Source organism: Chiloscyllium punctatum, chromosome 44 (assembly GCF_047496795.1).
Source record: "Chiloscyllium punctatum isolate Juve2018m chromosome 44, sChiPun1.3, whole genome shotgun sequence".
Taxonomy (NCBI): Eukaryota; Metazoa; Chordata; class Chondrichthyes; order Orectolobiformes; family Hemiscylliidae; genus Chiloscyllium; species Chiloscyllium punctatum.
In genome coordinates this window covers 44,582,178-44,608,460 of record NC_092782.1, presented here as the reverse complement: position 1 = coordinate 44,608,460, position 26,283 = coordinate 44,582,178, and the positions used below count along the sequence as shown (strand labels likewise).

Genomic DNA, 26,283 nt, shown 5'->3' with positions numbered 1-26,283 from the left:
GTACAAAGTTCATATACATTAACTATTATTCGGATCAAATTTTAAAGCAAGTATGTTTTTGCAGCAGAGTGGGATAAATCTAAAACTTTGTAAGAACATTACACAGTGACGAACTGATATATGTGGCTGGACAATTGAAGATAGCTTTTCATCTAAATTCTAAGAGACAAGAGATGATAAAACCAGAGGTCTGATTTATTGAGTTAGGGAGAGTAAGGAAGAAGTATAGAACTGGAAATAGATGAGGTAGCACTGGAAAAGATTCAGTTAGAATAAAGAGTCTAGAACTACTATTTCAAAGATGAAAATAGAGATGGAGAAAACAAAAAATAAAGTGCATTTCGGAGTGGAAAAGGATGGAGTAAAGGAATAGGAAGGTAATTTGAAATGAGAATAGGAAAGGCAGGAGACAGAAAGGGAGCAAGGAATGGTATTTTAATTAAAAAGGCTGAAACTAAGAAGGGAAGATTCCCTTGAATTCAGTTGATTTATAGATGGTGTGAAGTCTGCCTCCACTTCGGGGCTTTTGAGGCTCAATATGGAGGTGTTTAAATTTTTACAGCAATCTCAGTTTGAGGAAAGCTAGGCAGTTTTCATTTCATTTGAAAATACAGCCACACAAATGAATGGCCATAGAAAATTGTTCATTACTTATATAGAGCAGGGGCTGGCAAAGCTCATGAAATTAATGTGATGTTTTCTGAGAAGGCATCTGCACAATTATGCAAAAAGCTATCTGCAGTGCTTATGAGTTGGACCCTGAGGCTTATGCAAAAATTTGAAGACCTCTGAAGCAGCCTGGGCAGACCTATATGGTGGCTGAATGTGTAAAACACTGACCTTCAATTGTTGGATGTGGCCCTTTAAAAGTGGATGTCACAAATGAGAACCTTGGGGAGGCAATATTCTTTAAGAGTTTAAAATGCACTTTGCATTTCAAAAGAACTCTATTGGAGGACTAAAAAAAGTTCCAACTGCCAGATAAGAAAGCAAGATAACTGATGATTATATACTTGTTCGCATTGAGCCCAAGAAATTCCAGGGTTGAACATTTAAGAATCCAGAACACTCAAGCACATATAAGCCATTATTCGTACTGGCCACAAGGATGAGGTGCAGGTTTGTAAAATGTGCCTTATGTACCAGCTGTGGGAATGCCCCAACCTGCAATAAGACCAGTACCCTTGGTTCATATTGCCCTGACTTGGAGAATGTCTTAACGTGCTGTGTGAGTGCTCTGCCAAAAATGATAGCTGGGCACTAGTATTCCTCACGATTATGGATGTGGCTACCTAGTTCCAAGAGGTCATTCCTTGAAAATCATTTCTGCCATGGTACTGGTTGGAAGTAAACTCAGCTCTTCTTTTGATGTGGCTTACCAGCTGAGATTCTACCAATTTTATATCTAAAATTTCGATACCAAAGTATAAGCATTCTGGGTATAACATAGCTAAAGTCCTCAGTCTACCAGCCATAGACCAAAAAAGGCTTTAAGGTAGTGCCATCAAAGCCTCAAGATGATAAACAGGACATATTGCCTTGAACATCCTCATGACTGGGTTAAAGAGCTGGGATTTCTCTTGTTTGCCACCCAGAATTCACCCAATTAGTCCACTGGCTTTAGTCTCTTGGGTAATAAGTATTGGACACTTATAGAGTAAGTTTTCAAAATGTCCTTTAATTTATGGACACGAGATAAGAAGCAGTCCTCTGAGACTAATCATCGAAAGGTTCTTGGAGCAAAATGGCGAATCTTCTTTATTAGATTATGTATTAATGTTCTGGAAACACCTCATGGCAACCAATAATATGGCCCATGAGCACTTTAAAATTTCACAAACAGGCATGAGAAAATGGGCAAACAGACCTGAACAATTCAGCAAACAGATTACGTTAGTATTGCTATCTTTCCAAGGTGAGCTGCTAAAAGTCTGGTTTAGTGGTCCTTAAAGAATAACCAAGATTGATGAGGTGAATGATTTGATTGATACCGTGGACAGCAAGAAAAAGCGCTGGCTGTGTCACATCAACATGTCGAAATTACACCACTGCTGGGAAGAGCATAAACAAGCACAGATTTGTCAGCTAGTAAGCACAATAGAGGATGAAAGGCATAGTGAGGATGAAATGGATAGTGAGGATGAAGCAGAGAGGCCTGGACAACTCCCAAATTGATCACCCCACTGTTATATAGGCTAACACTAAACTATTAGGGAGATTCGTCGATATTTATACACAGAACAAGATGACGCAACAAGGAAATTCATAGGATTTAAAGAAATCTGTGGGGACAAACCAGAGTGCACATTCTTAGCCATACATGATGTGGATGAAGGAATGATCCCTCCCTTATCCCTTACGTCCCGAATAACAGGCCCAGGTGAAAGCAAAAACCCAATATATTTTGGAAAACCACCTGATTGAACCTACTCAACCCAGTCAAAACAGCTGGAGCTCCCAAGCCAACTATTGCCCAATGCTGATGGTTTAACCTGATTCTGCATAGATTACAGAAGGTTAATGCCGTAAACAGGGCAGATTCCTGTCCAATTCTCTACCTGGAATGCTGTACTGATAGGGATGAAAGTGCCAATTTTATAACTAAAATGGATCTGTTAAAGCAATACTGACAAGTTCCCTGAACACCTTGGGCTACAGAATTATTGATTTTCGTAACAATTAATAGCCTTTTTGAATGCCAGGTTATGACATTTCGACTAAAAATGCTCTGGCTACTTTCGAGAGGCGAATTAATAGCTGTTGTTCCTAACACTGTAGTAAATATTGATGACATGCTGGAATACAGTGACACTTTGAGGAAATACTTGGAACAGCTGGAAGTCTTTTTGAAAGATTACAGTAAGCTGATTTAGTGAAAACTTCAAGATCATATTTGATGCAAAGTTGATCTTGGGTAATAAGTATTTGTCGGGGCTTGATCACCATCGAGTGTTTGTGGAGAAAGTTTTCAAAATATTCTTTAATTGGTTACCTATGGGGCCTTTACATTGATTTACTTTCTTGGGAGGTGAGGTAGGAAGGGAAAGAAGGTGAAGGGGGATATAGGAAGAAAGTCATTTAGAGTAGGTTTGTATATACGAGTCAAAAGGTAATTTTCTGTTACATAACACAATGCAACAGGACATAAGACAAGGCTGGCAACTTGGCCCATGTCCCATTCTGTATGCCACCTGATGTTTCTATCTGAAATTGTGAAGTGGGCCCTCAGTTTGGAGGTTCGTCATTCATATAATTCTTGTTTACAGTTTCTGCATTATGCATGCTCACTGTCTCCTTTCGCACCCAAACCAAACAATTCAAATATTAATTTCTTATATATTCAGACTTCCAGTTTCTGTATTCCTCAAAATGAAAGAGAAAAATTCACATAATTACCAAGCAACTCCAAATTACATATGCTTCATTCGGTAATAGCCCTCAGTAACTGCTACAAATACTCTTCACAGGAAATTTAGTGCAACTCAATTTCTTTCTAAAAACCTTTGAAACTTGTCAGATAGTACACCCAGGGGACTGTGGATTTAATTGCCTCATTTATCACCCTATCTTCATTAACTGAAAAGCCTTTGATTTTGCTGAGTTAAATGCATTTGGAATAGTGCTTATGTCAGGAAACATTAACCATAGAATACCTGAAAAGAAATTCACTTTTGAAAATAAGCTCTAGAATTGGTACTGAAAAATGATCACTTTTTTTGGGCTTTAAGAAAATGTTGGTACTTCTACACTGAGACACTGATTTGGCCTTACCGTGCAGTGACAACAGGTGACCTCTTCCCTATTTCTAGAGAGGCTGTTGACGGCTCGTCCCCGAGTGAGTGAGTATCCTTAGACAATTGCTGCAGCCTGGAGCTCAGCTCACTTATTACAGTGGGTTTGCTGCCCTCGACCATCTGAATTGGCCTGGGCTCAACGGCATCCCCCCACAACTTGGACTTTCTCTGTATGAGGTAGCGAGACCGTCCTACGCCGGGGGGCAGCGCGGACGGCTGGTGTTGGGCAACAAGCTCACTGTCTGAGGTCTGCTTCAAGAGAGGGTCCCTGAATGTGACTGGCCCTTTGTTGAGTTGGGACTTTAGCTTTGGCTTTGGAGGCACTGGAGGCTTCTCGAGTATGAAGGTCTGTCCATCAGCAAATGATGTATAAGTGTCCAAGGGCTCTCCGCTTTCCGACGACAATGTGGACATGCTGGAGACAGTTGAAATCGTGCTCGTGGTTTCTAGGTGATGATCACTACTGCTTCTTGTGTCTATTTCTTCTACACCCGAGTCCACACTTGCTTCTGACGGTGGGGCATCTGAAGGCTTCCCTGAGGGTGAAATGCCAGTAGGTGCTGCACTTGGAGGTCTACTGGGATGGCTGGCAGTTTTTTCAGCCTCGGCTTGGATGAAGATGCCATTAGCGAATTCATCAGGAGGTGGCACAAGCCCAATCTTTGCAAGTTCCTCCCTTGTTTCTTCATCGCTTGAGGACAGAATTGGAGGGAGGGAAATGGTGAATGGCTCCACATCTTCATCAGAGCTTCCTTGAGTTTGGGGTTTTCCAGGTGCTTCAGTAGGCGGAGGCTCAGAAACAGTACTGGGTGTTGGAGACGTTTGTGTTTCGATAGGGGACAATTGAGGCTGTGGTGATGATGGCTTCAAGGCAGTTGTTGGAGTTTCTTGAAGTTCTGATTCTTGCCCATTACTTGTTGCATGGACCATCAGCAGGCCAGCTGTTTTTTGTTGAGATGTATCTACGATGTTGATAAGCATACTTTTTCTCTCTTCAACTTTCTTCTCTTCTCGCTCTGCCTTTTCTGTCTGCACTGGTCTAGTTTCTACATCTTTCCTCATGGTGGTAGGAGTTCCCCATTGGTGTTTTGCAGTTACTGGTGCCCCAGATGTTGGACTGTAACCTGCTTTGTCCTCTGGAGAGAATGGAGGTGATGTGAGACCCTCCACTTCTGTTTGCTTTGTCTCTTTACTGTGAGGGACATTTCTCTCCTGAGCTTTCACAGTTTCATTGCTTCCAGTCGTCCGCTGATGCTGTGTTTCGGCGACGAGTGCCCGTTGCCTTGCGGCCAGCGCAAGTGCCAATGGTGAGTTGGGATCCAGCGGCTTCCCTGTGAGGGGATGTATAAAAGTTACAGGTGTGCTTGCTGGTGGTCTTGAGGAGGGGACAGGTGAAGGGACTGGTGACCGGAGAGACCTGTCACTGCTACTTAGTAGTCTCTCGTCAACTGACCTGGATTGTTGCAAAGCTGGGATGTTGGGTGCTGTGTCACTTTCGATGGCACCTACAGAAAGGAAGACTGTTGATTTCCTCTTCTCTTCCAACCTTTTTTCTCGGTCCCGTACTGCTCCTGCAATTGCAGCAGAGAAAGGGCTGGCCAAATCTTGCCCATCCTCCTGTGCTTTGCTGATTCCCTGCCTCTGCTGCTGCTCGTGCTCTTTTCCAGAGTGTTGCGCTATCCTCCTGGCTAACAACTCCTTGCCAGTCGCAGAGGAACCAGCGGCTGATGCTCTCTCTATTGCATCTTCAACCTGAAACTGCTTAACCAGAGGACTTTTCTTACGAAGTGGTTTTGTTGGTGCGAAAAGGCCCACATTAAACTGGCCCACATTTGCATATGGGTTATCAACCATCTTTGCCTTCCGTTTGCTTTTCTCTTGAGAGGTTGATGATGGGCTGGGCCAGGGTATGTCCGTTGGCTCTACAGGATAGTAGGATGAATCCTGCAGGATGATCATTGACCTAGCCCTTTTCTGCCTTTCTACCGGAGGCACAGAAGTTCGACTTGGCTCATAGACCTCTGCTGTTGTCACTGCCTGCTGTGCCCCATGAATTTTCGCTTCAGTGTTGGGCTTAAAGCTGGAACGCACATTGTCATAAGTTCGTCCTGGGGGTGGGGGTGGGGAGAAAGGAGGGGGAGGGCCTGTATCTAAAAGGTATGAGGAAGGAGGTGGGGGAGGGGCGATCTGAGGAGGTGGGGGTATACCCAGTCCTTCCCGAAGTGTGTCTTGCATGGATGTACTACGTGAAAACCTTCCCTCCATGGCTGAGACTGACAGTTTATCATCCTCAGACGCTCCTGCAATACACAACAAAAGCACCTCATAATTTACTGGTTGGCTCTCTCAGCAAAATCTTTGGCAGGCACTGAATTACTTACGACAGTGAACAACATGGCTGTGTACAGAAATCAAGAAATCATATTTGTGCAAAACAAGATCCCACATCCAATGACGATAGCATGTCCTTAATTTTTAATCTTTGATCTTTGGTAATCCAAGTGGCCAAGAGAACTTATTGCTCTTCTTCCACTTATGCTCTGGGGCATTCGGTACTCAACTGAATCACAGCAAGTGAGAGGTAAAGATGGGCACCTACAACAGGGAGAAAGTGAGGACTGTAGATGCTAGAGATCAGAGTAGAGAGTGTAGTGCTGGAAAAGCACAGCTGGTCACGCAGCATCCGAGGAGCAGAACAATTGATGTTTTGGGGATAAGCCCTTCATCAGGATTGCTGATGAAGGGCTTATGCCCGAAACGTCAATTCACTTGTTCCTTGGATGCCGTCTGACCTCCTGTGCTTTTCCAGCACTACACTCTTGACTCTAGGCACTTACAACAGCGTAGCATTCCCTGCAGTAGGGTGTCAGCCTGGATTCTGTGCTCAAGTCCTGGAGTGAGGCTTGTAACACACTACTTCCCAACCTCTCTAATTATCATCTGTTTGGTTGATGTTTTTTGGATTTAATCCTCGCTGAAATGATAAAATTGCCGCTTGCTGGGAAATCAATTTGTAACTGACAAGCTTTGATGAAGTGCTTTCTCTCCGATGCAGTGTTAGCATCCTAGGTTTCTGACTTATCACAGATGTTAGGGACATGTTATGATTTCTCAGTTCTGTCACTGAATGATTTCTAATTAAAGGGCCCCAATGTGGGTTACAATGGCTCATCAACATTACTCTCTCTAAGCTGCCACTGAAGGTCCGCACATGCTGATTGGCTTGAGAACTTCAGGAGATTAAGGTTGTCACTGCCTCTACCTCTGCATCTTTCTATTTCTACTGCCCTCTCTAACTTAGTGTACCTCTGTCTGCATATCTTTTTTGCGTCTTTATAGCTGTAACTAGTTCTAGCACACTGTGCATCTGTTTTGTCTTTCTTTCTATCTAACACCGTAAATCATAATTGTTTTTTTTCTATTTGTATTTAGCCATCTATTTTTCAATAGTAACCTGATGTTTATTTAGTTAACAAAATCACACAACACCGGGTTATAGTCCAACAGGTTTATTTGGAAGCACTAGCTTTCAGAGTGCTGCTTCTTCATCAGGTGGTTGTGGAGAATAAGATCGTAAGACATGGAATTTATAGCAAAAGTTTACACTGTGATGTAACTGAAATTATATATTGAAAAAGACCTGGATTGTTTGTTAAGTCTCATCTTTTACAATTCCAGAATTTTCTTAAAGTTACATTCTCAGGTAATCCTGCAAGTACAAATTCACCCCATAAACTTATATGCGTGTGTGTGCAAGTTTGTGGGGTGAATTTGTACTTGCAGAATTAATTTTATTTTACTCAAAAACTACATGAATCCATGTAAGATTCTGTAAATTCCTTTTTTAAGGTTAGAATCACTCTGAACATTGGGGCACAGACAGCCTCACACAGGGAAGCTCACACCTTCAATGTATTATCTGGGCCAACATGGCACCTATTGTTAAAGTTCACTTGAGGATGTAACTTTAAGGAAATTCTGGAGTTTACATATGAAAGAACTGAAACTAACATGCCCATTTTAAAAGATCAGAGATTAACTAACAAACCAGATCTTTTTCAATATATAATTTCAGTTACATCACACTGTAAACTTTTGCTTTAAATTCTGCTATAAATTGCTATAAATACGATCTTATACTTCACAACTACCTGATGAAGGAGCAGTGCTCCGAAAGCTAGAGCTTTCAAATAAATTTGTTGGACTATAACCTGGTGTTGTGTGATTTTAACTTTGTACACCCCAGTCCAACACTGGCACCTCCAAATGATGTTTATTTAATTCCTTCTTACAGGAGCTAATTGACACTGCAACAGTCTTGCTAATTGAAGTCTGCTCCAGTCTGTTCCCAAGTTCTGTCTGAAGTTAATTTATTTCATTCTCCTTTACTTATATGGGTGACGGAGCCTTAGTTTTGGCAACTGACCTTCTGTCTCTGAACCAAAAGATGAAGGGTTTGAGCAGAATTTGAACAACCTGAGTAAATGGCAGTTAGAACCTGGGCTTGAAATGCTGGCTGACATCCCAAAGGGATTTTACATCTGGTAAGTGCCTCCAGCTAAGATGGTGTCCTGTTCTAAATCAGGTTTAAAATATGCTCCAGACTGCCATGGTGAATGGAGATCAGTGTGCTGGCTCTGAATGCTGACATTCAGCAGGGGTATTCATATTCAAAGGGTGTTAGGGCCCCTCTTTCATTATTATAAAGGTGTTTTGGGCTATTTGGTGTGGGTTGAGTCTGAGATAAAGACTGTGAGCAAGGCAACAGGAAGCCACCTCAGCTCCTCATTCCTCAGAAATGGCTCAAGACTTTGTTATGTGAGAGTAAAGTGAGGACCGTGCCTGGGCAGGGCAAAATGTCGGGAGGATGACATTGTGCTTGTTTGAAATTCAGAATGTTCTGTGGATTGGTCAGCCATTTAGGCAAGTAAGATAACAAGTGACCAGGATTTAAATTCTTGCCCCAGTGTACTCACATATTACATGATGCCAGTGTAAGGCTGAATGAGTAGATTTCCTGAAGGAAGAACCAGCCCAAGCACCTCTTCTCAGCCATGACTGAGTGAGAGTCTTGGGGAAATCTATGTCTAGATGTTGAACCAGGACACAGTCAGCTGTAAAAGCTTACATTGAGGACAGGCAGACCCTTTAGGTACAAATGGGTTGCCAGGGTCTGGGAATCTTCTCCAGGGTTTTTCTCCACAGGAGGGGAGATCAAACTGAATGAGACATAAATAAATGTCAAGGGACAACGTTATACATCATGGTGAGCAAAAGTGAATATAATTTCAGCGTAGATGATATATAAGGAACAGAACAAAACAGTAGTGAGATTAGTTTTAACAATACTGTCAAATTACCTGCTCCATTTTCCTCTCTTTTCCACTGTTACTTGGTAAATCATGAAACAATCCAGGCAACAAGTGTGAGTTGGTTATTCTACTGAGGAATTATCTCTGCAGAGCACTCATCTGGATAGGTGTTCCTATTAGAAGTGGAGGAGCTAACCCTGTCCCTTTTTTTTAAAATGCACAACTGTAGGACTTCTCCTGTTTGCTATTGAAGGAGATGATATAATTCCATGTAGGCAAAGGATTGATTCTTGGGATCTTAATGTCCTAGGTTGTCCATTTTCATATTAGAGCAGCAACTTTACCATTGAACTACTGGGGAGAATAGTTCAATTGGTAGCTTCAGCCCTTCATGTTGATGTGGTAAACATACCTATAGATTTTGTTCTTGACATTCCTCGATGCATTGAGACATGTGGTTTCTCTGATACAGATGGTGCCGTTGACTTTGAGGGCATGCCTTGACGCTCAAATAGTGACTGAAAGTAAAGGAAATAAACAAGTAGTCGTGGGAGAAGAGTAGTGAACATTGGAATTAATTATATATGAAACTCAATGAGAGGCTGAGATGCAGTAACAACTTTGATTTTCATGGTTTCTTTAAAGCGGTAAAATATCACAAAAGCATAAGTGTGATGGAATACTCCCCACTTGCCTGGATGAGTGCAGCCCCAACTACACTCAAGAAGCTTGACACCATCATCTACCACAAAGCAGCCCATTTGATTACACTACATCCACAAGCATCCACTCCCTCCACCTCTGACGCTCAGTAGCAGCAGGGTGTACACTGCAGAAATTCACCAGAGATCCTCTAACAGCACCTTCTAAACCCATGACTACTTCCATCTTGAAGAACAAGGGCAGAGATACATGGGAACTCTACCATCCTCAAGTTCTCTTCCAAGCCATTCACCATTCTGACTTGGAAATGTATTACCTTTTCTTCACTGTCACTGGGTTAGAATTTTGGAATTCTCTCCGTTATGGCATTGTGGGTCAACCCACAGTGGACTGCAGTCGTCAAGAAGACAGTTCACCACTACCTTCTCAAGGGCAACTAGGGACAGGCAATAAATGCTGGCCAACCAGCAATGCCCCGCAAATGAATAAATAAAAAAAATAGACAAAAAATTACACTGAACCCAAAAGCAGTGAAGAATGTGGAATAAAATTAATCAAGTTATCATAAAAAGTGAACTAATTCACTCATGTTCTTTGGGGAAGGAACCGTGCCAGCCTTAACCCATATGACCTAAATTGGACTCCAGTCCTGCACTAATTTGTTTCAGTCTTAACTGATCTTGGAAGCAGCCTTTCAATGTACCTAGCTGTATGAATCCACTGCAAAGAACACACCTAGAATGAATTTTTTTTAAAGTTGATTTGAGCTAGCTCACCTGAGCTAATTAACTTTGCTTTACAGAGTGACTACTGAGTCAGAAAGTCAAGGGTTCAATTCCCACTACAGAACACTTGATTTCAAATTTGAGTTTAATACTTTCAGTGTAGTACTGAGGGAGTGTTGCAAGGATGTGCTGTCTTTTGTTGTTAAATGGTTCGATTGTTGTTAAATTGAGGCTCAATCTGTTTCCAAAAGTGCTATTCAAAACAGATCTCCAATGTCCTGTACAACATTTATATCCCATCCAACATTGCTTAAAAAAAAATCAAATCGAGCTGGATTATCGAAGGCTTATCTCTAGCGCTTCTAATTTATGGAAGAAAATGCTCTGCATTAAACAAAGAACAAAGAACCTTACAGCACAGGAACAGGCTCTTCAGCCCTCTAAGCCTGCGCCGATCCAGATCCTCTATCTAAACCTGCCACCTATTTTCTAAAGATCTGTATCCCTCTGCTCCCTGCCCATTCCTGTTTCAGTCTAGATACATTTTAAATGACTCTATTGTTCCTGCCCCTACCTCCTTCCTGGCAACGCACTTCAGGCACCCACCACCCTCTGCATAAAGAACTTTCTACGTATATCTCCCCTAAACTTTTCCCCTCTCACTTTGAATTTGTGACCCCCAGTAATTGAGTCCTCCCACTCTGGGAAAAAAGTTTCTTGCTATCTACCCTGTCTACACCTCTCATGAGTTTATAGACCTCAGTCAGGTCCCCTCTCAACCTCCTTCTTTCTAATGAAAATAATCCTAATCTACTCAACCTCTTCTCATAGCTAACACCCTCCATACCCGGCAACATCCTGTTTAACCTCCTCTGCATTCTCTCCAATGCATCCACATCATTTTGGTAAAATAGCGACCAGAACTGTATGCAGTATTCCAAATGTGGCCGAACCAAAGTCCTGTACAACTGTAACATGACCTGCCAACTTTTGTACTCAGTACCCTATCTGATGAAGGAAAGCATGCCATATATCTTCTTGACCACACTACTGACCTGCATTGCCACCTTCAGGGAACAATGGACCTGAACACCCAGGTTTGTACATCAATTCTTCCCAGGACTTTTCCATTTACTGTATAGTTCGCTCTGGAATTGCATCTTCCAAAATGCATCACCTCGCATTTGTCCGGATTGAACTCCATCTGCTATTTCTCTGCCTAACTCTCCAATCTATCTATATTCTGCTGTATTCTCTGGCAGATCCCTTCACTATCTGCTACTCCACCAATCGTATTGTCATCTGCAAGCTTGCTTATAAGGCAACCTACACCTTCCTCCAAATCATTTATGTATATCATAAACAACAATGGCCCCAGCATGGATCCCTGTGGAACACCACTGGTCACAGGTCTGCATTTTGAGAAGCTCCCTGTCTCCTGTTGTCCAACCAGTTCTCTATCCATCTAGCTCGAATGTCCTGGGCCCCTACGCAACTTCACCTTCATCAGCCTACCACGGGGAACCTTACCAAATGCCTTACTAAAGTCCATGTATCCCTTCCATCATCAATCAACTTTGTCACATCTTCAAAGAATTCTATTAGGTTTGTAAGACATGACCTTCTCTGCACAAAATCATGCTGCCTATCACTGATAAGCCCATTCCCTTCCAAATGGGTATATATCCTATCCCTTAGTATCTTCTCCAGTAGCATCCCTACCACTGACGTGGATTATGAGATCTGGAAAATTGAAGATTTTGGACCATTCTGAGGTTGCAAAGGATTTACCATGTGACATTTTAGAGTGCAAAAGGTCAAAAGACTTGGGGATTATCTGCTGTTTATAAAGCTCAAATGACTTTGGGAGAAAAGCTTGTGAAAGAGAGAGAAGGCTTTAATGGCTTATAATTGCTAGACAAAGACTGTTTTGGAAGGGGCATAGTGTGGAAGTTTGATTAGCAACAACCTCTGGACTTGTGGTTCCTGTTTTTCTGCATTCTTTTTCTGCTTTCTCCTGTGTTTTCTGCTGTGGGCAGTTGGAATAAATTAGAAAGAGGGAAAGCACTCCCTTTTTCCCCTGAGTAACAACAGAACTCTGAAAGACCAGTTGACTAAATATCTGCTCATAGACACTAAAAGCCAAAAGATTCATTCACTTCTGAGACCTATGTTGAAATTACTTAAACTGAGGGTCTTTCATTACTCTGCAGTCAAAAGCAACATGATCTTGTCACCAGGAAACAGTAGGAGCTGTGATAAAGTCACCTCATTTCACTGTCTTCATTTGGACCCATGATCAGCAGGGTTTTTCTCTAAGTTTCCACTCAAAATTACACTGCAGAACTGTATTAACTTATCCTGTCTGCATATGAATACAAGTGTGTTTGAGGTTAAGGGGGTATAAGTTAGTCTTGCATAGTATTTTAGTTATTAACTTGCTTTACGCCTGTTTAAATAATAGGTTTGTTCTGAGTAGACAAAGAAGTGTTGAGTTATTGAAGAAACTCGTTGAAATTCTCTTTTATTCTATATAACAATAATAAAGAGAAACAAGTGGACCACTTTTGACATGGTTCCCCATGGGAGACCGATTAGCAAGGAGAAAGTGAGGACTGCAGATGCTGGAGATCAGAGCTAAAAAATGTGTTGCTGGAAAAGCGCAGCAGGTCAGGCAGCATCCAAGGAGCAGGAGAATCGACATTTCGGGCATTCCTGAAGAAGGGGTTATGCCCGAAATGTCGATTCTCCTGCCCCTTGGATGCTGCCTGACCTGCTGCGCTTTTCCAGCAACACATTTTTCAGAGACTGATTAGCAAGGTTAGATCTCACAGAATACAGGGAGAACTAGTCATTTGGATACAGAACTGGCTCAAAGGTAGAAGACAGGGTGGTCGAGGGTTGTTTTTCAGATTGGAGGCCTGTGACCAATGGAATGCCACAAGGATCGGTGCTGGGTCCTTTACTTTTTGTCTTTTACATAAATGATTTGGTTGTGAGCATAAGAGGTACAGTTTGCTGATGACACCAAAATTGGAGGTGTAGTGAACAGCAAAGAGGGTTACCTCAGATTATAACAGGATCTTGATCAGATGGGCTAATGGGCTGAGAAGTGGCAGATGGAGTTTAATTCAAATTAATGTGAGGTGCTGCATTTTGGGAAAGCAAATCTTAGCAGGATGTATACACTTAATGGTAAGGTCCAAGGGAGTGTTGCTGAACAAAGAGACCTTGGAGTGCAGGTTCATAGCTCCTTGAAAGTGGAGTCACAGGTAAATGGGATAGTGAAGAAGGTGTTTGGTATGCTTTCCTTTATTGGTCAGAGTACTGAATACAAGAGTTGGGAGGTCATGTTGTGGCTGTACTGGATATTGGTTAGGCCACTGTTGGAATATTGCATGCAATTCTGGTCTCCTTCTTATCAGAAAGATGTTGTGAAACTTGAAAGGGTTCAGAAAAGATTTATAAGGATGTTGCCAAGGTTGGAGGATTTGAGCTATAGGGAGAGGCTGAACAGGCTGGGGTTGTTTTCCCTGGAGCTTCGGAGGCTGAGGGGTGACCTTATAGAGGTTTACAAAATTATGAGGGGCATGGATAGGGTAAATAGCCCAAAGTCTTTTCCCTGGGGTTGGGGAGTCCAGAACTAGAGGGCATAGGTTTAGGGTGAGAGGGGAAAGATATAAAAGAGACCTAAGGGGCAACTTTTTCGCACAAAAGGTGGTACGTGTATGGAATGAGCCGCCAGAGGATGTGGTGGAGGCTGGGACAATTGCAACATTTAAGAGGCATTTGGATGGGTATATGAATAGGAAGGGTTTGGAGGGATATGGGCTAGGTGATGGCAGGTGGGACTAGATTAGGTTGGGATATCTGGTCGGTATGGATGGGTTGGACTGAACGGTCTGTTTCCATGCTGTACATCTCTATGACTCTATGACTTTGCTCATTAAATAAAACATTTACACTTTGTTATAGCTTATGGAGTAGTGAAGCATGATTTACAATGCACTGCTCCTTCCTATCAGAGTCTTCACATTTGTAGACCATTATCTGGCAAGTCTTCCAATCCCTTGCCACTTTAATGTACCATCTTATTCTAATGTTTACATTTATATAACAGCTCTGTTACAATGTTCCAGTGAAGCTCAATGCAAGTTTAAGGAATAGAACCTAATTTTCCATTTGGGTGCTTTACGGTCTCTGAACTCAGCATTAATTTCAACAACTTCAGAACATGAACCCTGTCCTCCAATTCTTTTCCCTGGGATTGGCCACTTCCCTAGCTCACCCCACCTCCCCTAGTCACTTTCCTAGGCTTGATTGTTTTACTTTTGTTTTCAGCACAATGACCTATATACTGCCATTAACACTTAAACTGGTTGTATCCCCTTTCTCGACAACCAGTATCACTTACTTTTTCTTTTGTTTTGTTATATCTGACTTCCTGTTCTTAATTGATTGCTCTTAATGGGATCTGACTATGTATAAATAGGTTGGCAGATGTTTCAAATACGACTGTACTTCAAAAGTATTTCAAGTGTAAAAAAGCACTTTTGATCTCCCGAGGTCATAAAAAATTCTTTAAAAGATGCTATATCTTTAATTGTTTCTGATAAACAAATCACCATAATAGTGATTAACAAACTTCTTCCATTCATGAAGCCAAAAATAATGTGGCTAAACTTTATTCAAACACCTTATAGTCTGGTTTCCTAGAGAAGCCCATTAAAAGTTTTCTTTTAACATATCCGAATTAATTTGCCCTCCCTCTTCCCTACCACCGTTTTCTGCTGTTCTGGTTCTTACTGGGAGTTGGGCAATGATGTCTTTGCTGCGTATGGGTCTGAAAAGGTTAATACTGGGCAGTGACAGAAGCACTACGAATTCTGGTGATGCCATTTGAATTTCTGGGCATTACAGATTGGGATCTTGAAAAAGAGTAAGACACTTAACATCTGGTCCTTCTCACAGTCTTCATAACAATGCTTATCAGATCAATGTAAATCCAGTCACCACCATGCAACAGCCCACATCTTGATATCTACAAAATACTTTTCTGGTGAGAAGAGTTGTTTTCCTCTATTACATTAAATGAAGCAGGTCCATGGATTTTTTTAAACACTTGAAAAGGGTGGTTGTAGAATCTATTATCATGAGCAGCAGCACATACAGTATAATAACCTCTGCACCCATATAACAGTGAACAGTGGTCTGGATTTGATTTGACTGCTTGTATTACATGGTGAGTAGCCAAGTGAGACCTTCACACTCAGCTTTTTGTCACTTGCTTATATAGCACAGTCGGCAGTAGGGGACAGTGCAAGATTTAAGAACACCACAGATGAAATCCTCACAACTTTCTTCAAAGAAGAATATTCCAATAAATAGCAAAAGCATTTTAGACCTGGTAAGAGACATGCCACAACAGGATAGTTATCAACCTTCTGGAGAAGGAGCATTATTAACTCCAAAGTAGGCATGGGTTGCATGCAGAAATGGTGGTCTGTGAGAGTGGTTCCACATTGGTGTTCTGTGGTGAATGAACACACATCAAGGTCTTGGTAAGCCGAAGGAAACTTTAAAATAGTTTGTAATCCAAGTTGGGAAAATGGAAGGTTAAAATTTGGAACTGATCAATGTCAATACCATAATGACCAGGTGCCATGTGGCATGACTACATAAGTGAAAAAAAAGGGCCAAGAAAGAAATATTACTCCAAGATTACAGACTCTGGGGACATCACAAAGCCAGTAATTAAAATGATAATGTTGGGTAGACTAAAAGCTCAGGCAGATCTGGTTTAATGGGGAAGAATCTTGGGAGAATTTATTCAGTCTACTAGAAACGTAAGAAATCTTTTATAAAAGACATCATAAAGGTGGGAATGCCCCATTTTAGCTGTGAATAGGCAAGAACCCTCCATTTTAGCTGCAAAACTACCACGAGGTGGAAGGAGCAGAAGAATGGCTATTCCTGCAAAATAAAAGTATTCTAAGCAAGCAAAAGATAAAATCATATTAGGAAGATTTGGCATCAAAAATAATAGTGCCAAGAAGGCTTAAATTCAGAAATGGGGTCAAATAAATTACAAAATTGGACATCTTGGAAAAAAGCAATTTCTGAAATACAGAATAGCTTCCAAATTAGAAACTAAGTCAGAAGCTGACCAAATATATACACTTCTATATACAATGAGTGAATAGCTGATGATGTCATAGATTGGTATGGGGTAAGAGAAGCAAAAGATACTTTTGAAGAAACACTGAAAACCTGTGACAATTCAATGTCAGAATTAATAAAATACTTGAAATAACAAGATTTGTATTAGATTAGATTTTATTGTCATGTGTACCTGAGGTTAACAGTACTGGAATATAGTGAAAAGTGTACAGTTTTGGCAGTTTCTGGCACCATCCCAGAATACAACAGCCAGAATTAAAAACAAGAGCAGAAACCAAAGAAACAGAAACAAAAGAAAATATAGTATCCAGATCACCTTCACCACTGCAGCCAACGTCATGTGTGCTGATCCGGGCCCACCAATGCTGCCTATGTTGGACCCACCAATGATGTGGTGCTGCCACCACTGCAACTCTGCTTTGCTGCAGCCAATGCCACCACCTCCAGTTCTGTGCCTTGCTGCTTGCTGCCTTTGTCAGACCTACCAACATCAAAAGTTGCCACGCTCTGGTGCCATCACTCACTGTTGGGCCCACCTCACTGATGCCGCCGCTATTATGGAATTAATTCAAATATCACAGTCCACAACCTTCCTGAATAAATGCAAGAATGCAACCCTTTGAACCAGCGCTGACATCAGAGTTACTGCCAATGCCGCAAGTCCTATGCTGGACCCACTAATGTTTAACAAGGGAGTTCAATATCCAGAGGAATCCATAGAGATTTCATTAATACTGATAAATAGAGAAATACGACTATGGTGACTAAAAGTCAAAAGTCAGAGACAGAGTTGTTAAAATTGCTGATGAGTATTTGTCAATTTTATCACAGTGCAAAGAAAACCTAATTCTAAAGGAAACCATTCAGATGGTAATTGAGGCAGAAGGCCAGAAGCAACACTGATCAATCCTAAAACGGGAAGATCAGTCTATGCACAGGAGATCAGAAAAATCCATTCAATGATTAAGTTACAAAACTACAAATGGCATATGTACAAAATCAGTACAATGGGTAGTGAATAGGACAGTACTAGACATTAAAAGGTTCTCGATTAGAGTGGTCCTGGAAAAGCACAGCAGGTCAGGCAGCATCCGAGAAGTAGGAAAATTGACATTTCGGGCAAAAGCCTCTCACCCAAAAACCCCAACTCCAACCTCTCACCCAAAACCAAAGGCCTCACCTTTATCCCCCTCCGCCCACGCATCAATGAATTTAATACACGCCGTGACGGTGTACACTTCTTCTGCCGCCTCCGTCTCCGAGCTTACTTTTACAATCAGGACTCCTGCCCACCTTCCGAGGACCCCTTTGCCCACCTCCAGCACACTCCATCCACCTGGCCACCCCGTGCTGGCCTATTACTTGCCCTTGATCTCTTAATTTCCAACTGCTGCCGAGACATTAACCGCCTCAACCTGTCTACCTCCCTCCCCCACTCCAATCTCTTACCCATTAAAAGGTTTTCGACAATAGTGTGGAGTGAAGAAACCTCTGAAGCAAAGATAATGTTCAGCTATTAAAATTGAATGCTTTATCTGTCATAGAACAGGTCACTTTCATACAGTATGCAGAAGGGGATGCATTTTCAACGTCGCTGAATTATCACATAAAATACTGCCTACAGCCAACAACAATGCAACTATATGGTCCAGGAGGCACAGCACTTCAGATTAAAGTTACGTTAAAAAGCAACTATCAAATACAGAGATGCCAAGTAGTAGAAAACCTATATGTACTTCGCAATCAAGAATTCCCACTCGAGTAGGAAGACATATCATGACCTTAATCTTATTAAAAAGATAGATAAGATTAAACAGCAAAGGAGCTTCTTTGAACACCAATACTTTATAAATTATTTGAAGGGTTAGGAAACATGAATATTGAATGCAGCAGTAAAGTGAAGAAAGATGCTAAATGCTCTGTCTTGATATACCCTGGAAGTTTCTGCATCCCAAAATGAAACAAGTTGAAAAGCAATTTGCAGAAATGACAAAAATCTTCTTATCCCCAGGACAAAAAAAAAATGAGTAGTGCTTGGTCATGATTGCTGTACTGACAGTACTACAGACTGTACACAGTTCAGCAAGGCAGTGGCAAAAGAAACTGGCGCTGTGTCTTTACTTAGAGTGGTTAGCAAACCTATCTGAAAGTGGATTTTTCACATAACTTTATGCAAATACTGGATTCCAGTAGGTGCCATTAGACAAGCAATCAAAGTTGTTTGTTGAGTTTATAACCTATTTTAGGAGATAATGTTTAAGATTACCTTGGCTCCAAAGACCTTTCTTAATAGACAATGGCCAATATTTCACAAAGGTGATGCAGACCGATTTATGCATATTTTAAGTAAAATGTGTTAAATTTAGATGTTTGGATTTTGAAATAGTGACATATTGATTTTTATGTGTTTCAAAAGGAATTAACAATTAATTTCTAAGTACTTCTGTAGGCTTGGGTAATGTATTATTGTTGGGCAGTTCCAAAGAGGTTCTTGGATGAAGATGCATGTATAAAGAAGTGCTCCTGAGAAGAAGAGAAGATAGTAAAGCTAGATGATCAGACAGTAGCATTGTTTATGATAGTTCTAGATAGTAAGTATTCTAGAAAATTTGTTAGCCTTTTTCAAGAGTTTTCAAACACCTGCATTTAAATGTATTCAGCTTAAAGTAACCTCATCAGACTTTTATTTAAACACCCTTCACAGTAGATGTTTAAATAAAAGTCTGAGGAGATTATTTTAAGCTAAAAGCTCTAGAAAAAGGTTAACAAATTTTCTAGATTGGGAGTTTAAATCACAGTTACCTTAAGGCTTTATTGAGGTTTTATAAAAGGCTTTTCCTCTGATGTGAGTACTGTCTAAGGGGTCTTTTGAGTTATTGTACAGGGGTGCTTTTGGGTCGTGTATGAGGGATGCTTTTATGATCTGTGCGGGTGTGTTTTGGGATCAGTGAGATTATACTTTTAGTATGGGTGCTATATATAAATAGATTGGTTTGTAATAATGTAAAAAGACGTTTGTTTCATTTTCGAAACAAATTCTGCAACATTATGTGTTTATTTTGAGTTGTCCAATAATAACATCAGCTGGGATCATAATGACAACATCTTCACAGAGGTATGTGCTACCTGGATGATATACTGATGCATGGGGAAGCAGATGAAAAGATGATGAGAAATTACATGAAACCTTAAAGGAATTAAGAGTTGAAGAGTTCAGCGATGAGTATAAATGTCTCCCCAAGATTCTGTTCAGTTCTTGGACCACATTGTCAACACTGAAGCTATAATGGTGAATGCTCAAAAGACTAAAACCATAATGGAAATCTGGCCCATGATCTCCAAAAATTCTTAGGGATAGTGATCCACTTGACAAAATTATTGTCTTACTTAGCAACTCCTACAGCATTGAGCCAACTTCTTAAGAAAACACATGGTGTTGGAACCAAATCGATAGAATGCCTTTCAGATGTTCAAGGACACGTTAACAACCACTGATGACTTAGCATACTATAATCTGTCTTTTCCAACCATCATTGCAGCATTTCCTTCAGCTACAGCCTTAGCAGCAGTGCTCTTGCAGGAGCAACTGGATAGGTATTGCAAACTGGTCTATTCTGCATCACAAACATTGTCAGATACAGAAACACAATATTTTGTGATTGAGAAGATAACTCTCTTGGTTATATGAGTTTCCAGACTACATCCTTGGTCTGAAAGGGATCGTAGGAACAGACCACAAAACTACAGTTTCTCTATAGGATGGGAAGAAACTAGCAAGGATACTCCAGAATACAAACATTTTGAATTTGTCTCAGGAGGTTTGTTATGAATCGAGATAAGTGTAGGGAAAATTGTAACAACAGCATTTGCTCTGTTTAGAGGGAGAGTCAACTGCCTTAACAGGCATGATATGGAGTTTTGTCATGAAATTGAATCACACACTCAGTCTATGATGGCATTAAGGCCAGCAAGCTATAATCAGCTTTGCTAGATGCAACAAATTCAGTTGAAGGCTCAGGAATATCTCAACATCTGATGGTGATATGTGGAAGGTTGGCCAGATCAAAGATACAGTGGGTTGCCCATGAAAACATATTTGAAATTTGACAGCACTTTACAATGTAGATGATATAGAAGTGTATGACAAAATACTGAATATGTGTAGTTATTGGGTACGAAAATTTAAATAGTTGCCCGCCTTAGACAGGTTTTTAAGGAGGCTTCAACTGAAAGAGCAGTTTAATTATGAACCAAAAGTGAAACTGGATTCTCAGTAAGAGAGTCAGGTTGGCCTTTTGTCTTTATAAAAAACCCAACTTAGTATGACTTAGCATCTGAGTGTGACTTGCAACAGAGTGCCAGAGTTAAGTGATTAAGGGATTGCAGGGGAGAAAGGAAAGATATGTTCTGTTGCTTTTGCTATTTGTAAACTTCTACATCCTCAGAAATTGATTCTTTCTTTTTACTGGTGAAGTAACTGCTTATTTATTGAGTATTTGGTAAATGACTAAGGTTTATTCTATTCCTAAGGTTCAACACAGTACAATGACTGCTGGTCAGGTTAATAAAATATAGACAAACACAGTTAAATGCATAATTCAATAAAATTAATAACAACTTCCTTAGTATACTTTAAGAATGGCAGGACAGGTGATGTGTCACAGTTGTAGCATGTGGGAATTTTTGGATGCCAATTTGGTCCACAAAAAACAGTCATAGAGATGAACAACACGAAAATATAACCTTTTGTTCATTTGTCCATCCCAACCAGATATCAGATTAATCTAAGCCCATTTGCCAGCATTTGGCCCATATCCTTCTAAACCTTTCCTGTTCATACACTCATCCAGATGCCTTTTAAATGTTGTAATTGTACCAGCCTCCACTATCTCCTCAGACAGCTGGTTCCAAGCATGCACCACCCTCTACACGAAAATGTTGCCCTTTAGGTCCCTTTTAAATTTTTCTCCTTTCACCTTAAACCTATGCGCTCTAGTTTTGGACATCCCTACCCTGGGAAAAAGACCTTGTCTATTCTCAAAATCCCTGCCCCTCACGATTTTATAACTTCTATACGGTCACCCCCTCAGCCTCCGATGTTCCTGGGAAAATAGTCCTAGCATATTCGGCCTCTCCCTATAGCTCAAACCTTCAATCCAGTCAACATTCTTTTAAATTTTTTCTGAACCCTTTCAAGTTTCACAACTTCCTTCCTGTAGCAGGGAGACCAAAATCGAATGCAGTGTTCCAAAAATGGCCTGACCAATGTCCTATACAGCTCCAATATGACCTCCCAACTCCCATACTCAGTGCACTGACCAATAAAGGCAAGCGTACCAAATGCCTTCTTAACTACCTGTGATTCCACTTTCCAAAGAACTATCAACCTGCATCCGGAGATCTCTTTGTTCTACATCATTTCCCAGGACCTTACCATTAAGTGTATAAGTCCTGCCCTGATTTTCCTTACCAAAATACAGCACCTCACACTTATCTAGATTAAACTCCATCTGCCACTCCTTGGCTCATTTGGCCATTTGATCAAGGTCCCATTGTACTCTGATGTAACCTTCTTCGCTATCTACTACACCACCAATTTTGGTTCCATCTGCAAACTTCCTAACCATTCCTTCTATATTCACATCCACATCATTTATATAAATGATGAAAAGGAGTGGACCCAGCACCAATCCTTGCGGCACATTGCTGGTCACAAGCCTCCAGTCCAAAAAGCAACCCACCACCACCATCCCCTTTTGTCTCCTACCTTTAAGCCAATCTTTTTTCCAAATAGCTAGCTCTCCCTGTTGTCAAACATTTTTACTGAAGTCCGTATAGACAATGTTCAGTGCTCTGCCTTCATCAATCTTCTTTGTCACTTCTTCAAAAAAACTCAATCAAGCTAGTGAGACACGATTTCCCTTGCAGAAAGCCATGTTGACTATCCCTAATCAGCTCTTGCCTTTCCAAATACATGTAAATCCTGTCTCTCAGAATCCCTTCCAACAATTTACCTGCCACTCTTGTAAGGCTCACTCCTCTGTAGTTCCCTGGCTTTTCCTTATCACCTTTCCTAAATAATGGCACAATGTTAGCCAACCCCCAGCTTTTTGGCACCTCACCCATGGCTATCGATGATAAATATCTCTGCAAGGGTCCTACCAATCACTTCCTGAACTTATAACAAGTTCTAGGATATACCTGATCAGGCTGGGGGATTTATCCACCTTTATGCATTTTAAGACATCTAGTATGTCCTCCTCTGTAATAAGGACACTTTTCAAGATATCACTGTTTATTTTGCCAAGGTTTCTAGCTTCCATATCCTTCTACACAGTAATAATTCATGCAAAATACTTGTTATCTCTCCCATCTCCTGTGGTTCTACTTGAAGGCGGTCTTGCTGATCTTTAAAGGGGGCCTATTCTCTCCCTGGTTACTCTTTTGTCCTCAGTGTATTTGTAGAATCCCTTTGGATTCTCCTTAACCCTATTTGCTAAAGCAATTTCATGTCCCCTGATTTCCCTCTTAAGTCAAAATTGGCCTGCTTCCAAATTGGACCTTTAACTTTTTGATCAGGTCTACCCTTTTCCATAACTATTTTGACACTAATAGAATTATAATCCCTGGCCTTAAGTTGCTTCCCCACTGACACCTCAGTCACTTGCTCTGCCTTATTTCCCAGCAGAAAGTCAAGTATTGTTCCATCTCTAATAGGTACATGCACAGACTGTATAAGAACATTTTCTTGTTCAAACTTAACAATTTTCACTCCATTCAAGCCCTTAACACCACATGGCAGAACATATCTGCGACAAAGTGTTTGATGTTTGAGTAGCTTCAGCTCAGAATTTATGAGCTGGAGGATGAACAGCTATATCTATGATACATCACAGAGGGAGAACGTTACCTGGATTCACTGTACCAGGAATCAGTCCTTTTAGGGTTGGGTTATCTGATTTAGTTAGCATTCAGGGCCACGAGAGTGTGACTGTAAGTGAGGAAGGCAAGGGGGAACAGAGGACAGAAGCACAGGAGATTCAGTCTGTGTAATTGTCCAAGCTTGAGTTTCTTCCAACTTGTCTGGATGAGAGTGAGGGCTGCAGGCTGGATGAGCTAAATGATCATGGCACATTGGTGTAGGAACTTATTCAAGTGAGGGTAGTAGGAAGGCAGTAACGGTCGTGGGAGACATTATTGTGAGGTGAATTGACTCTGCAGCAGAGTGTGAGGAGACAATGGCTTAGAGGTATTGTCACATGACCAGTAATCCAGAAACCCAGACAAAGATTTGGAGACATGAGTTTAAATCCCACCATGACAGATGATGAAATCTGAATTAACTAAAAGTTGAAATTAAAAGCTGTCTATTGGCAATCATGCAAACATTGTTGATCATTCACAAATGTTGTTAAGGAAAAAAAATCTATCAGGCCTACATATGACACCAGACTCAAAGCAATGTGGCTGACCTTTAGCTTTCCTCTGAAATGATCCTAACAAAACAGTTCAAGAGGCAATTAAGGACAGGCAATAAATGCTGGCCCAGCCACTGATGCCCACATCCCAAAAACAGCTTTTTTAAACAAAATCAACAGAGTTGTGTTGCTTGCCCAGTGCCAGTGTGCAAGATATCTGCTGAGGGCTAGAGAGGAACTTGCATTGGGATTGGGAGTATCCAGTCATCAGTGTCCATGCAGATACCAACAACGCAGGCAGGACAAAGACAGAGGGTCTGACCAGTCAGTATGAGAAGCGAGGCACCAAATTAAAAAGCAGAAACTCCAAGGTCTTAATTTATGTATTATTATGTGAGCCACATGCAAATTAACGTGATTCTGTTTAGAGAGATGAATACACAATTCAAAAACTGATGTGGGATAAGTGGATTCTGATTCATCAGACTCTAGCAACAATTCTGGGAAAAGTGGCAGCCATACCTGAGAAGTGGTATTAAATAAATTTTTGGAACTGTGGGCTGACAGGTGCCCATGTTCTGATGGACTTCATCCTAGAATCTTAAAAGTACTATTTCATTGGAGACCTTTGGAGAGGTAGCACAGTGGATAAATGGTAACTGATGGATTAGATTTCCAAAACATTTGATAAGAGCTCGAGGTGTACAGCACAGCTTATTAGCAAGGATGGAACACCGGGTAGCTAATAGAAAGCAGAGATTGGGAAAAATGAATCTTTTTCAGTTTGGCAAGATGTATCAAGTAGTGTGCCATAAGGATCAGTGCTGTTCAAATGTTTGCAGTTTACACAAATGTCTTAGATGAAGGGATGGAAGGCAAACTTGCTGATGCCACAAAAGTTGGTAGAAAAGTAAGTTGTGAAGGTGACAAAAGGAGGCCACAAAAAGATAAAAGACTGGTTAAGTAAATGGGGAAAGAATGGGTGTACTATAGGAAAATGCTAAAGTATCCATTTTGACAGGAAGGATAAAAACAGTAGGTGATCCAGATAGTGAGAGATTGCAGAGGGGTCTGGGGTCCTTGTGCATGAATTGCAAAAGGTTAGTAGAAAACAGGCATGGAGTCTGAACAGGAAAGGTACAGGTATCCAAGGAGCTACAGACCAGCAAAGATTGTATACTGCTCGTACTGCTAGACAATCATATACAGTAAACATACTATGGGAAACTTATCCATTAACTGTCCATGACTGACTGTTTGGGACAAAGGCAACTTGATGGCACAAGGGATCTGCAGACTTCAGACTGTCAGGAAGATAATCAAAGGATGGAATCTTATCAGGATTTGAATGATACAGGCTATGACGAGATGTATGACAGAGATGAGAAGTCAAGAAAGATCCATCTCATTGACATGTGACCTGTGGCATGTTTTATGCTTTTCCTGTGTCATGGTGAGATTTCTACTAGGCAGCAGTGACTTACCAACTAACATCATTATTACTTGTTAAATACATTGCTGACAGCACAATTTGCCTCATTATTTTTCAGCCTCCCATCTTCTTGACATCAGAAAAAATTCCATGTGGAAACGCGAGTGCATACCTGGCAGAATCAGCCGGTCTCTTTTTCCGAACAATCTCTTTCTTGCCTGAGACCAAGCGGTAGTCCAAGGCACAATCCACAGGAATCAGTCCTACCCACCTTTCCTCCATGGACACTGGCAGTGCTCATGGCACGTCTCCAATGCACTGGCATTTTGGAAGCACAGACGTGGATAGAGGGCACACCGGTAACTAGCACTGAAAGGTTGCAGCAGGGACACTTCGCACACACAAATTTTGCACATCGACTGGACTAGGCTGCATCTTAGAGCTGTTTGCTTGCTCTCTTAGTGCTTGCTCATTTAGCACCTATCTGTACGCCAGCACCATCCATGCCTTACCTTGCCTTGCATTTCAGATTAGAATATTCACACGATCAAATAGATTGCTGACCAGCAAACTTCAGGCTAGGGAACACACATTTACTGCAGTCTCACACTACTGCCACATGTCAGTAGTTTATGCAACAAACATCTGTCTTAAGGGATTAGTTCACAGTGAAGGCCCTGGAAGTATCTATCACTTGGTGGTGTCTGGGCAAAGTACCTCACTTACCAGATTAGGCATTTAGTTGGGATTTTATTGGTT

At 41.1% G+C, this 26,283-nt stretch overlaps 1 protein-coding gene across 1 annotated transcript in view; it reads right to left on the bottom strand.

The window, feature by feature from the left end:
* The window catches only part of shank3a (SH3 and multiple ankyrin repeat domains 3a), a 973,942-nt gene that overhangs the window by 51,246 nt on the left and 896,413 nt on the right, over positions 1-26,283 (bottom strand). The window contains exons 22-23 of the mRNA XM_072562789.1: positions 9,519-9,624; positions 3,772-6,094 (exon numbers count right to left, since the gene is read on the bottom strand). Of these exons, the coding sequence (XP_072418890.1) occupies positions 3,772-6,094; positions 9,519-9,624 (2,429 nt within the window). The remainder of the gene's footprint in view (positions 1-3,771; positions 6,095-9,518; positions 9,625-26,283) is intronic.